This window comes from Sylvia atricapilla, chromosome 25, assembly GCF_009819655.1.
Source record: "Sylvia atricapilla isolate bSylAtr1 chromosome 25, bSylAtr1.pri, whole genome shotgun sequence".
Lineage (NCBI taxonomy): Eukaryota > Metazoa > Chordata > Aves > Passeriformes > Sylviidae > Sylvia > Sylvia atricapilla.
In genome coordinates this window covers 1,569,047-1,582,898 of record NC_089164.1, presented here as the reverse complement: position 1 = coordinate 1,582,898, position 13,852 = coordinate 1,569,047, and the positions used below count along the sequence as shown (strand labels likewise).

Here is a 13,852-nt window from a genome sequence, read left to right as displayed (position 1 = left end):
GCCAGGAGCAGCAGGCGCCTCATGGCGTGGCTGGTGGCCGTGCCCGTGCCCGTGCCAGGCTTTTATATCCGCGGTGCCAAGGCTGGATCAGCCCTGCCAGAGTCAACACCGCGCTCGGGCACCCGCGCTGAATCACCGGCCGCGGCCCCGGGCAGGCGCAGCGGGCGCCCCGGGGTCACGTTTGCTTTTCTGGGTGAGGACGGCGCTGGGGGACCCACGGGAGCTGAGCAGGGGAGGGTTGGGCTGGCCTTGGGGCGGTGGAGGTCCTGCAGAGAGAGATGGATGGGGTTCACAGGGCAGCGCCAGTTCCCAGCCCAGCACCATTCCCTATCCCAGCACCATCCCCTATCCCAGCGCCAGTTCCCAGCCCAGCGCTAGTTCCCAGCACTATTCCCTACCCCAGCGCCAGTTCCCAGCACCATTCCCTATCCCAGCACTATTCCCTATCCCAGCACCAGTTCCTCATCCCATCCCAGTTCCCATCCCAGGACCTCTCCATCCCAGTTCCCAGCCCAGTCCCCATCCCAGTTCCCAGTTCCCATCCCAGTTCCCATCCCAGGCCCCATCCCAGGCCCCATCCCAGTCCCATCCCAGTTCCCAGTTCCCAGCCCAGTCCCCATCCCAGTTCCTATTGCAGTCCCCATCCCATCCCAGTTCCCATCTCAGTCCCCAGCCCAGCACCAGCCCCTCATCCACTGGTGAAACCCCCCAAACGCTTTAGGGGAGGGTTTCCTTTCCCCTTCACCCGGGGCCCTGCCCCAAACCCCGGCCCGGAGCACAGGGATGTGTTTGTACCATCAACCACCGGCCTAATTCTAAAAGGCAAAGAGACTAATTAGCGCTGACGAAGGGCTCGGGGATCCTCGACTTTCCCTTCCAGAGGCCGGGCAGCAGCAGCTTTCCCCGGGAGACCCTTCCCTGGTGCTCTGCAGGGTTTTGTTCGGCCCAGCACGGGCGTCCCATTAAAGCCTCTGCGAGTGCAAATAGAAAACGCTGATTGAACAAATAAAAGGCTCCAGATACGAGGGGAGGCGAGTGGGGGCAGCCAGAGGCTGCAGGCGAAGGTTTTCCTGCTGCCACCATCTCCCAGGCCTGGGAGGATGCTGAGTTTTCTTCATTTTCCACGGGTTTGGCACTGAAATAACCTCTCCAGGGGCTGTTTTGCTCAGCGAGCCCCATTCACCCAATTAACCGGGTTTAGCACCGTGCTAATCGATTTTTTTTTGTTGTTTGTCCCGGCAAGCCTGTTTTTTTTTTTTTTTTTTAATCTAATTAAATTTTATCTCATTGAAGCCCTCGCCCAGGAAATTCAAGTCCTCATCGGTGAGGCACAAGGTACCGAGGGTGGCTGGGGACAGCTGAGTCACGTCCTGCTGTCACCGGGATCGTGTGTCCCCATCCCCGGGGATGCTGCCAGGCCCTTCCTCTCCCCCTTTAAAAAAAATAAAATCTGCTTTAAAAAAAATAAAATCCATCAAATATCTCTCGATGTGAGCAGGAAAACATCGGGCACAGTTGATGCCCGTGGCAAATGCAGCTGTTTTTTCCCCAAATAAATGAAAATTCTCTGCATTCCCCCACACTGTAATCTTTTTTTTTAACCGAGTGGCTTTTACATAAATTTATTCTCTATTTCCCCTTTTGAGATGCAGTTTAATGTACCCAGGCTCCCTCCTCGCCCTAATCACATATTCATGGATTAGAAAGAAACTTTCTAAAACAAAAGCAGCTGCAGCAAGTGCCAGATCAGCCGAAAACAGCAAAGTGGATTGTTCCAGTCGTGGTTTATAACCCGAAAATCCCATCAGAAAGCCCAGCCCGAAGGGTCACTGGGCTTTGGAGATAAATGTGGGGGTGAGCAGCAGCACAGACACTCCAAACACTTTAAGTATTTAATAAAATAGTTTATTTTATGGAAAAGATTCCCCCAAGTGGATCATCGTAATCTGCAAACTCCTGGCAGCAGATTCAGCATTAAAATGGGAAGATGAAAGTCATAATGAGGCCAGGCCTTTCATTTAGAAAATTTTTTGCAGCTAAGCAAATCTATTTCGACTTTTGGGTTATTTTAGAAGCAGTTTTAAAATCTCAACTCTTAGGGGCACTTCGAAATATTTGTTTCAAGTCGAACAAAGTGGTGGGATTTTTTTTTTTTTTTGTTCTTTTTCTCTCTATGTTTTGGGAGCAACAAGGGCTGGATTTGCACAGAAAAAAAAAATGAGTCAGAAAGGTTTTGCTTCCTAAATATTCCAGCTGTACCTCACTGTGTGGAGTGAAGAGGGAGGAGATACCAAATTTCCAGGCCTTGGTGTCCCTCAGCTTGGCCCGTGCTGCTCTGGAGAAACTGAGGAAAGCTGCTGGAATATTCCAGAAGGAATGGGCTGTGCCAGAGGGGCTGTCCCCAGCTGTGTCCCACCCCGCCAGGGACACACACCTGCCCTCAGGTGCATCAAAATGGGTTTTGCCCCTTGGGTGGAAAACGTATCTCTCACCAGTTGTTTGTGAAAGAGCTTTCCTCCTTTAAAAAAACTTACTCTCAGGCTACAAACGCGTTATCTGTGTTCCTTTTTGCACATTTACACACTGCCCCGACTGATTCACACGGTGCCCCAGCAGGGTTTTCTGAAAAACCCTTTTTTCCTCCCGTTATCAGACACTTCTCCCACCTGTTAATCTCTTTATCCACCACCGAGCACTTGAAAGCGCTGCAGCAGCAAACTCTCACCTGAAATTAAAACAAAATAAAAAATAAATCAACAGACAAGGAAGTTTTGGTTATATAAAGCCCCAAAATATTTACCCGGGGCTCGGCAGCTGTGAGGAGAGCAGGAGCAATACCTGAGGATGGAGCAGTGCCAGCGGTGAAGGGGAATTTGGGAGGTGACCCCCGAACTTGCGATGCAGCTCCAGGGGTAGGTGACGCTTTCTGAGATCTTCTCTTCACTTTTGGATCATCTAAATCTCAACTTAAATCTCAATGGAGGTAACCTAAATCAGAGGGATTCTTTGGGATGTTCTGTGCCTGTTTGGGACAGGGTGCTGTGGGCTGGTGGAGGTGTTTAAAGGCCAGCAGGCGCCATCCCCACGAGTCAAGGACTTCGGAAAAAAAAAGGGAATTTCTTGTTCCATTCTGCTAAGGAAAGAGGCTGGGCACCTCCAGAGCTACAAACCCCACAGCTCCTGTGAACCAGCACTCCCCAAACCTCCGGGGAGCTCTCGGCGTGGGATCTGCAGGCTGCTGCTGGCCCCCAAACCTTGGACAGAACATTTCCCAGGCCGTGGGCAGGTGGAGGCCCATCCACCCTCAGCACACGCGGAGCCAGGTGGTGTAAAACGCTTCACCCCCGTGGATAATGTTTGCTTGGAAGCACCAGGAGCTCGTTTTGGGTGGCAGCTGAGTTGGGCTGGGCTCAGCTCCCTCCAAGCCCCGCATGGCTCCAAGGAAGCTCTGCCGAATTTTCGGGACGAAGCCGCTGGAGGACGGAGAATTAACGGAGGGGTGCAGGAGCAAAACCAGCTTCAGAAGAGCAGAGAAACACCCCAATATATTTAAATGAGGCCTCTGACAGAGGGGAGGCGTCATGGAACCTCCTGAGGGCTCCTTGGTGCCTCTGACCTGCGGGTAGAGCGTGACCGCATCCGGCACCTCAGCGCTACTGGACCCTGCTCTGCACCCAACCCCTCCTGAAACGGCCCCAAATCCTGCTGGAACAGCCCAAATCCTGCTGGAACAACCCCAACCCTGCTGCCTGCACGGCCCCAGCTGCCCCAGAGCCCTGGGGAAGGGAAGGTGAGGGAAGAAGCTCTGACCCCCAGGTAAATCCGCGCTGCGCTCCGGATGCAGAGGGTGGAACAGCGGGAGGAGAGCCGGGCTGGGAATCCCCCTGGGCACATCTCGGTGCCGTCCTGAGCTCCAGTGAGCCAGCTGGGCCTGGCTCAGGTGGGATTTAGAATAACTGGGGGCGTTCTGGAGCTTTCCCTCACCTCCAGCCCAGCGCGGGTGACCCAGGTTGAGCCCTCGCTGCCCCCGGCCGAGGAGCAGCTCCTTGCAAACCTCCATTTCAGCATTTTCCTGAGGCAACGCTGGAATCCTGGGGGCTGCAAGTCTCCCAAAAGCTTCCTCGAGACACCCACAAAAGCACAAAATTCGGTGCCAGGCTCTCGCTGGCTGCTGCCCCAAATCAGACTTTTTGGTACCCACCCGATATCGGCGCCTCCATCTCGCCGTAGCCACCCCGGCACAGCTGCTGCTGCTGCTGCTCAGGGTTGGATTCGGGGCTTATTTTGCAATTTCCTTTCGAGCAGCTCATTTTTCAGATCCTTATCTGCTGCTGCTGCAGCGTCTCCTGCCCCACAGTAGGAAATGAGCCCTTTTTAAGAGTGGCAGCCCTTTGAGAAGGATATTTGGGGGCAGATTTGTTCGGTGAGGGAGGGGGGGGGAAATTGCTGCAAAAAAAAAAAAAAAAAGAACTTTTTTAGCTTGGCAGTCGTCAAACTGTTTGCACGAGTGGGATTTCTCAGGAGATTGGTGGTTATCAGGAAAGCTTTTGATGAATTAGGCTCAGAAATGTGCCGTGGAGGAAGCGATAGAATCTTTTCCACAGGATGGATAATGCCTTTGCTCTATCAATTTATCCATCAGCCTATCAATCAAATCATCAGGGCTGCTTTAATCACTGTGCCAAAGCCTCAGCTGAAGATCTCTGCCTATCAGCCATTTATAAATAGTGCACGTTTAACACTGAGGGGAGATTTAAAGTGCTTTTTTTGCAACTGAAAGCTCACCAAAGGAACACCCCCACTGCTATTTTTACAAAGTGAGCACCCTTATTTTTTATGATAAATGTCTCGAGTGTTCTGGCCAGAAGGCCCAAGCCAAGGGGCCCAGCCCAGGCTTTGGTGTTCCCTGGTTTTCTGCCTTAAACCCTCTTAACCTCGCCAGGATTGAAGCTCTCCCAGTGTTAAACCCGAGGTGTTTCAGACACTGAGGTGTTGCAGGGCCTCTGATATTTCTGTCTGGATCTTGACTGATGTGAGAGTCTCACACCAACCCACGGCCTTTCCTTTGGTGATTTTTTCCATGGATATTTTTTTTTCTCCTTCATCTTGTAGGTTTTTTTTGTTTTGTTTGGGGTTTTTTTTGGGGGGGGGGGAGGGGGAGGAGTGGGGTGGGGTGGTTGGTGGATTAAAAAGAGAAAAAAATGAGAAAAACTAACCATGAGAGAGGATTAAAGCAAGAAGAATAAATTTCAATTCTGTCGTGGTGGAGCCCAGACAAGTCTCAGATATGACCATGTATAAAACCATTAATTCAGTGATAAGGGAGAGCCCCTGGCTCAGTGAGGGTGTGAAGCAGAGGGATTCTCACACGGGGAGGGCTGGGATAAAATAAAACCCTTTTATTTCACATCTGCAGCGTCCAAGTGCTGAGCCTGATCTGCAGCCCGTGGGCAGCAGCCTGAGGCTCAAAATGACCTTTTTTTTTGGCTGCCACCAGGTCTCGGTGTCCCTCGGTGTCCCTCAGTGTCCCCCCAGAGCCTGGAGAAGGCTGAGCAGGAGGATGAGCTCCTGTGCATGGTGAGTGCAGCCCCGGGGCACAGAGCCCAGGCACCAGCCCAGGCACCAGCCCAGGCCAGGCTGGACGGGGCTCTGAGCCACCTGGGCTGGCTGAAAATGTCCCTGCTCATGGCAGAGGGTGGCCTTCAGAGGTCCCTTCTCACCCAACACGTGCCACAGTTCCATAATTCCACAAGTCCGTAATTCCATAATTCTATAATTCCACAATTCCACAATTCTGTAATTCCACAATTCCATAATTCCCCAATTCTGTAATTCCACAATTCCACAATCTCATTATTCTAATTCCACAGTTCCACAATTCCATAATTTCACAATTCTACAGTTCCGTAATTCCACAATTCCACAATTCCATCGTTCCTGTGATGTCTGTCTCCCCTCCAGCACCACATTCCTGCCCTGGCAACGAGGTTTTTCAAAACCTTTCTGGGGACAGGCCCCCAAAAACAAGGGGCAAAGGGCTCAAATCATTCCTGAAAACCAAACCCTACATTTCGGGGCTCGTCACCCCAAAACCAAGAAGCAAAACTGAAAGCTGCCAGCAGACCTGAGCCAAAAAGCTGCCCTGAAGCCAACTGAAAAGAATTTGGTGATTTCAGTGAGACTGAATTTCGATTTTCTTCCTGCTCAGTTGGGTTCCTGCCGTCACCTCACTCGGCACCTTGCTGCTCTACTCTCTCCTCTTGCTGGTCCTTTACGTGATGCTCAGCAGGAAAATTGGTAATTAGTGTCTCGGTGGCTTTCTCTGGTGGTTCCCTGCCCTGGGCTCGGTGTGGGTGGGAGAGGGGCAGGGCTGACTCCAGGCTGCCTGTGGGGGACCTGGTTTGACACATCACTGAGGGTCCTACGACCTCGTGTCGCCTCAAAACCGTTTTATTTTATTGCTTCTTTTAGTGAAGTGCTGGGAGAGCACCAAGAATTAATTAATACTCGCTGAGTGTAAATTCAGTCATTGGGTATTAATTCAGATGAGGCTGTAATTTCTGGCAGGGGATCCTTTCACACCCGCTGCTGCTCCCGTTTGCACAAAGCCCAGCTCTGCTCTGGGTCAAAATCATTCCAAACCTGCAAGAAGAGGCCCTGACACTGCGATTTGTGACTGGAGCCTCTCCTGGTGGGAGGACAGGGTGAGGATGACCTCAGGAATTGAATGTGTGGGTGTGAGGCCGCCCCAGTGCACAGCAATCATTATTTGGGGTGGGCTGTATTTTTGTATTTTTGTATTTTTGTATTTTTGCCCCGGGGGTGCTGGGGCAGGGTTTTGGGGCGCTTTGGGCACTGCAGGGACCAGGCTTCACTCTCCTTTTGGTCACAGCCCAACATTCCTGCGGGATGCAGGCCAGCAGCAGCCCTGGGGAGGGTCCCAGCCCAGCTCCAGCCCTGTCACCAGGAGGGGACAAAGCACCAAAACCCGGGGCACAAAATCCTGGGACACAAACCCCAGCCCCAGCCTACGCAGGTAAGGGGCTCCCGCAGCACCAGGGCGGTGTCCTGGCACAGGGGTGGGAATCTCGGGGTGGAATTTGTGTGATGTCCTGTCCTGACCAGCTGTGGACACCCCGGGGGTGAGCTGCCTCCTCTTCCCATCGCTCTCCCGGCCCCGTTTTCCCCAGAGATCAAACTGAGGCTTTGTGGGTTGGAATTCTCACTCCTGTTGGCTTTTTCTCCCTTGATCCATTTTTTCCCCCTTTAACCCTCTGGGAAGTGCTGGGGTGGTAAATGTTCCCTGTTTTTAAGAGAGCAGTGACACATCCTCAGACACCTCGGAGGACTCAGAGGACTCAGGGGACAACCCTTCCTGCCCTCAGGAACCACAGGTAAAACCATCCCCAGCCCACCTGGTGCTGTGTCCACCTCGAGACCCCCAGAGCACCATCAGGAAGGGCAAAACCCATCAAACCACACCAAAATTCCATAAATAAGGGCTGGGGCTGTTGTTGTTCCCTGTCACACGCAGCGTTCCAGTGTCCCCCACTCAGAGGGAAGCATCCCTGGGCACTCAAGGAAAATTAGGGAACAAAATCTTCTCTCTGAGGGTGGGCAGGCCCTGGCACAGGGTGCCCAGAGAAGCTGTGGCTGCCCCTGGATCCCTGGAATGTCCAAGGCCAGGCTGGATGGGGGTTGCAGCAGCCTGGGACAGTGGGAGGTGTCCCTGCCATGGCAGGGGGACGGGGTGAGGTTTAAAGTCCCTTCCAACCCAACCCATTCCATGATTCCCTGAACTGGCGCACGGGTTTGAGGGCAGAGGCTCCTGGGTGGGTGCTGGGGGCCTGACCTGGGGTTCACTGTGCCCCTGCAGGGCCGTGGCTCCGAGGAAAACATCAATTACACATCGCTGGTGTTCCCGGGGAAAGGCCACGGGCAGGGCTCTGCCCTGGGCTACGAGAACGAGAAGACGGGGCTGGATTATGTCAACGTGGACCCAAAGAAGAGGAAAACACATTTCTGGCCCTTCTCCAGCCCCAGGGCATCCAAGGGTGTGGAGTACACCGAGGTGAAGCTGTGACAATGACGTGGAGCTGTGACAATGATGTGGAGCTGTGACAATGATTTGAAGCTGTGACAATGATGTGAAGCTGTGACCCTGGTGTGGAGCTGTGACCCTGGTGTGGAGCTGTGACAATGACGTGAAGCTGTGACACTGATGTGGAGCTGTGACACTGATGTAAAGCTGTGACACTGATGTGGTGCTGTGACACTGATGTGGAGCTGTGACACTGATGTGGAACTGTCACCCCAGGGTGCCCAGGGCCCCCAGCAGCTGCACAGCTGGCACTGTCCCCTGTCCCTGGGGCACTGCCTGGCACGGGCTGCACCACTTGTGCCACCCTGGCCCTGCAGGCGCCGTTTCCTTGGTGTTTCCCTTAAAGGCAGCACTGTTCTTGGGCGCTGGCTCCTCCCAGGCAGGCTGCGACCAGCTCCCCACTTCTGTGTCACTGTGAGAGCAAAAGAAACATCTCCCCCCATCGCCTCTCCAAAAGGGCACCTCAGGGAAGGAGAGGCAGTGATCCCCAAAATTTCCCCTGAACTGCCTGGCAGCTCCTCTCAGTGATGTTGCTTTGCTCATCAGCCTCATAAAATCCTTTTAAATACAGTTTTTTTCTGCTGGCTTTTCCCTCATCCTGTCTCCCACCTTTTGTTTTCCCTGCTTTGTCCCCGCTCCGGGTGCTGGGGTCGGTCTCTCCAGGCCCCTAACTCTTTCTCTCCAAGGCCTTTTTAAGGATAAACTGTCCAATTAAGATATGACACCTCAATTATTTTTACTTTTAACCCAGTAACCTGTGGCCCACAGTGTGAACTCTTCTATCCAATTACAAAATCCCATCCAGACTCTTGAAGAAGAAGGTGCAACAGGACTCAGCCTACACCCTAAACCCTTCATCTTGCTTTATGTATCAGCCCCAAATCATCCAAAAAGAGCAGCGGTGTGGGAGCAGCTGTGGCTGGGCTGCGGCAGATGTTGGTGCTGCAGCAGATGCTGAGCTGGGGCTGGGGCTGGGGGCGAAGCTGATGGGAGGAGGGCACGGGGGGGATCGGGACGAGCTGGGGCAGGGCCAGGCCGGTGACACATTTGGGACACTCCAGCGGGCACAGCGTGGGGCGGGACAGCTGTGCCCAGCACGACGGGACGCCGCTGCCCCGGGGGAGGTGACAGGGGACAGCGGCAGGCCACAGGAGCGCTGTCCCCGCTGTCCGCTGGCCCAGCGCAGGGGCCGGGAGGAGGAAGCGGCGGCGAGTTCTGGAGCAGATGGAGCCGCGGTGCCGCCTGCCGTGCTCCGGCTGCTCTGCTGGGAACGCCAGACTCCTGCCCCGCCGGGAGGAATTCGCGGATGCAGCATCATCTGCCGAAGGATGCAGGGTCCCGTCCCGGAGGATTCAGGATCTCCAGTTCCCGGAGGATGCAGATCCCATCCCGGAGGATTCAGGATCCCACCCTGGAGGATGCAGGATTCTTTCCGGGAGGATTCAGGATCCCATTTCCCGGAGGATGCAGATCCCATTTCCCGGAGGATTCAGGATCCCATTTCCCGGAGGATTCGGGATCCCATTTCCCGGAGGATTCGGGATCCCATTTCCCGGAGGATTCAGGATCCCATTTCCCGGAGGATGCAGATCCGCAGTTCCCGAGGCAGCCGGAGGTTCCCCCGGACACTCCGGGCGGTGGGTGCCGCGGTCAGGCAGCGGCCGGAGCGGCTCTGTCGGTCACAGCGCCCGCGGTGTGGGCGGCAGCGAGGACACGGCGGGCGGCGACGCTTTTCTGGGCCAAAACACAGCGATTTCTGCAAAAACGCGGTGCCACCAGGTGGGGAGAGCCGCGCTCTGCAGCCACAGGGCGGGCGGTGCCACACCGGCCGCGGTGTCACATCGGTCGGTGTCACACTGGCGGTGTCACATCAGTCGATGTCACACCTGGCAGTGTCAGTGTCACACCTGGCGGTGTCACACTTGGCCGTGTCACATCAGTCGATGTTACACTGGGCAGTGTCACATTTGGCTGTGCCACATCTGGGTGTCACATCAGTCGGTGTCACATCAGTCGGTGTCACACCTGGTGGTGTCACACCTGGCAGTGTCAGTGTCACATCAGTCGGTGTCACACCTAGCGATGTCACACCTGATGATGGCACACCTGGTGATGTCACACCTGGCACTATCACACCTGGCGCTGTCACACCCGGCAGTGTCACACCTGGCAGTGTCAGTGTCACACCTGGCGCTGTCACACCTGGCGCTGTCACACCTGGCGGTGTCAGTGTCATACCCGGCAGTGTCACACCCGGCAGTGTCACACCCGGCAGTGTCACACTTGGCAGTGTCACACTTGGCAGTGTCACACCCCGCGCTGTCACACCTAGCAGTGTCACATCTAGCGATGTCACATGTAGCGCTGTCACACCTGGGAGTGTCAGTGTCACACGTGGGAGTGTCAGTGTCACACCTGGCGCTGTCACACCTGGCGGTGTCAGTGTCACATCAGTCGGTGTCACACCTGGCAGTATCGGTGTCACACCTGGCAGTATCAGTGTCACACCCGGCAGTGTCACACCTGGCAGTGGCAGTGTCACATCAGTCGCTGTCAAACCTGGCGCTGTCACACCTGGCGCTGTCACACCTGGCGGTGTCAGTGTCACACCCGGCAGTGTCACACCTGGCAGTGGCAGTGTCACATCAGTCGCTGTCAAACCTGGCGCTGTCACACCTGGCGCTGTCACACCTGGCAGTATCAGTGTCACACCCGGCAGTGTCACACCTGGCAGTGGCAGTGTCACATCAGTCGCTGTCAAACCTGGCGCTGTCACACCTGGCGCTGTCACACCTGGCGGTGTCAGTGTCACACCCGGCAGTGTCACACCTGGCGCTGTCACACCTGGCGCTGTCACACCTGGCGATGTCACACCCGGCAGTGTCACACCCGGCAGTGTCACACCTGGCAGTGTCAGTGTCACATCAGTCGGTGTCACACCTGGCGCTGTCACACCTGGCGGTGTCAGTGTCACACCCGGCAGTGTCAGTGTCACATCAGTCGCTGTCACACCTGGCGCTGTCACACCCGGCAGTGTCACACCTGGCGGTGTCAGTGTCACACCTGGCAGTATCAGTGTCACACCTGGCGGTGTCAGTGTCACACCTGGCGCTGTGACACCTGGCGGTGTCACAGCTGCCCCGCCGCAGCCTCAGAGCGTGGCGGACTCTGTGACGGCCTCGTGGGCGGGCGGCCGCAGCTCGGCGGCGCTGTCCCGGCGCAGCGCCAGCCCGGCGCGGGGCCCGTGGCTCAGGACGGTGGTTCTCCGGCTGCCCAGGCTCCCGGCGGAGTTGTGTCTGCCCAGCGCCGCCCCGCGCCGGCCCCGGCAGCGCCCGCAGCCCTGCAGCAGGTGCCCGCTGAAGAACAGGTAGATCCAGGGGTTGCAGCAGCTGCTGAGGCTGGCCAGCAGCATGGTGATGCTGAAAGCCACGTCGGTGGACTCTGGCAAGGGAAAAGAGAGAGAGGTGACACCTCCCGGGGCTGGGCAGCGCCTGGGGCTCTCCTGGCTCTCATCCCTGGGGGCTGGCAACTCGGCAGGACCAGGCTCGGAGGTGGGAAGGTGCACATCCTCTGAGAGGTGTGACACAGCAGCTTCTGGGCTTTTCCTTCGGCCTCTTTGCTGCCCAAAGCACCTCCCAGAGGACTTGGTCAATGCTGGGTGAAGCCCCTTGTGCTGTGAGCAAAGCTACTGGAGATTTACAGGGAAAAACATTCCACATAACTTAATTTCAGTGAAGGACTCAGCCTCCACCCTAAAACTTATATCTTACTTCATATATATATGTTATATATATTTATACATATATAAACCCCATATCTTGCTTTATATATATTTATTACTATATATAGTATATTATATATATTATATAAATAATATCTTGCTTTATATCTATATAAATAAACTATATATAGTATATGTCATATATATAATATGTATGTTATATAAATACATTTTATCTTGCTTTTTATATATAAATACTAGATATATAAAAACTCTATGTCTTGCTTTATATATATATTACATATATATATCTCTCATATATATAATATATGATATATATACATCATATCATGCTTTATATATATATATATAATATATATAAATAAACCCTATATCTTGCTTTTTATATAGATGTATATTACTACATTCTAAACCCTCAAATTGTAAGTTTTGCCCCGTGTGGTGTTACACATTTCTGTTCAAACCGCACACCCACAGCCCCAGCGTTATTTGGGAAGCCTTTTCTAAGGTCGCAGTTGGATGTGGCGTTTTTTCGGCGGGGTCAGCGCCCGTCAGCAAAGCCTAAAACAGCCCGAAATTCCCGACCCGTGGGGCTCCAACACTCACCATCATCAGGAGCGTCGTCGTCCCACACCGACCACATCTGCACGCTGAAGAAGGGCGCCCAGCAGGTGACGTAGGCGGCCACGATGACAAAAGTCATCTTCACCGTGCGGATCTTGGCGCGGGAGATGGTGCGCACGCTGCTCACCCTGGAGGGCTGCCCGCCCTTGCCCGTCCCCATCCCGTTCCCCGCGGGGCTGGGGGCTGCCCCCGTGCCCCCCTGCGTCTTGCCCTTGAGGTTCCTGCAGATCTCGTGGCAGATGAGGCTGTAGCAGACGGCCAGCACGGCCACGGGCAGCACGAAGACGCACAGCGCCGTCCAGGTGACGTAGGCCCGCGCTGCCCACGGCGAGCCGAAATCCGCCCAGCAGTCCAGCACCCCCGAGCCCGGCCTCACCTCCCTCAGGGAGAAGATGAAGACCTGGGGCAGGCTGAGCAGGCAGCTGAGCAGCCACGTGGCCCCGATCATGGCGTAGGCCTGGCGGCCGGGCTGCCGCAGCGACTGCAGCGGGTGACACACGGCCAGGTAGCGGTCCAGGGTCATCACCATCAGCATGTAGGTGGAGGAGAACATGCTGAGCACCTGCAGGTACTTGACGGCCCTGCAGAGAGCGTCGGGCCCCAGGAAGCGGTAGGTGACCTTCCAGAGGAGCTGCGGCAGCACCTGGAACAGGGCCACGCCCAGGTCGGTCAGGCCCAGGTGGAGGATGAAGAGGTGCATGCGGCTCATCTTCCTCCTCAGGCGGTACACGGCCAGCAGCACGCCCAGGTTGCCCAGGGTGGCCACGGCCAGGATGGTGCCCAGCACCCCGACCTCGGCCTTGGCCAGCTCCTCGTCCCGCGTGTGCAGCACCGTCAGGTTGGGGTCCCCAGGTGGCCTCAGCAGGTCCTGGCCGCGCCCAGGTGAGCTCTGCTGGGAGATGTTCCAGCCCCAGCCTGGCTCCATCCCTCCAGGACGCTCTGCAGGAGCGCACAGCTCCAAGCTCTGATGTCCTGTTGTCCCCTTCCTTGTGTCCTCCTGAGCTCCAGCTCCTGTGGCCCAGGCTGGGGGTGCCTGCCAGTCCCCAGCACCAGGGTGGGTTGTCACCTACCTGTCACACTAACCCTGCATCACAGAGCTGGAATCCCCTCCCTGCCTGGGCTGAAGATGTTCCTGTGGAGCACGGAGGTGCAAGAGCCCCTGGTTCAGCCCTTGAAACTTCTCTTTTCTACACTGAATATTCCCAGATCCCTGTTTCAGCCCTTAGTACTTCTCCTTTTTACACTGAGCATTCCCAAATCCCCGTTTCAGCCCCTGGTACTTCTCTCCTTCCCACAAAACCTTCCCAAATCCCTCTTTCTCCCTGCACCGCTCGCCTTGTGCATCCCCTGCGCAGGTAAATCCGAGTGGGGAAAGGGAAATCCTC

General features: G+C 55.2%; 2 protein-coding genes across 2 annotated transcripts; one reads left to right on the top strand and one right to left on the bottom strand.

The window, feature by feature from the left end:
- Positions 1-21: 21 nt before the first annotated feature.
- Positions 22-8,103, top strand: RHEX (regulator of hemoglobinization and erythroid cell expansion). The gene is made up of 5 exons (XM_066335565.1): positions 22-179; positions 6,209-6,297; positions 6,893-7,036; positions 7,315-7,394; positions 7,877-8,103. The coding sequence occupies exons 1-5, from the start codon at positions 22-24 to the stop codon at positions 8,081-8,083; spliced, it is 678 nt and encodes a 225-aa protein (XP_066191662.1). The 3' UTR covers positions 8,084-8,103.
- Positions 8,104-11,252: 3,149 nt separating this feature from the next.
- AVPR1B (arginine vasopressin receptor 1B) lies at positions 11,253-13,392 on the bottom strand. Its single transcript, XM_066335659.1, has 2 exons — positions 12,450-13,392; positions 11,253-11,542 (listed from the first exon to the last, which is right to left on the bottom strand). Exons 1-2 carry the CDS (start codon positions 13,390-13,392, stop codon positions 11,253-11,255), a joined length of 1,233 nt encoding a protein of 410 aa, XP_066191756.1.
- Between the last annotated feature and the right edge of the window lie 460 nt (positions 13,393-13,852).

Coding starts and splice junctions, on each gene's coding strand:
- RHEX (XM_066335565.1), top strand. CDS start 22: ATGGCGTGGCTGGTGGCCGTGCCCGTGCCCGTGCCAGGCTTTTATATC. Junction 180..6,208: donor AGCGGGCGCCCCGGGGTCAC/GTTTGCTTTTCT, acceptor CTTCCTGCTCAG/TTGGGTTCCTGCCGTCACCT. Junction 6,298..6,892: donor GATGCTCAGCAGGAAAATTG/GTAATTAGTGTC, acceptor TTTTGGTCACAG/CCCAACATTCCTGCGGGATG.
- AVPR1B (XM_066335659.1), bottom strand. CDS start 13,392: ATGGAGCCAGGCTGGGGCTGGAACATCTCCCAGCAGAGCTCACCTGGG. Junction 11,543..12,449: donor CGACGACGCTCCTGATGATG/GTGAGTGTTGGA, acceptor TTCCCTTGCCAG/AGTCCACCGACGTGGCTTTC.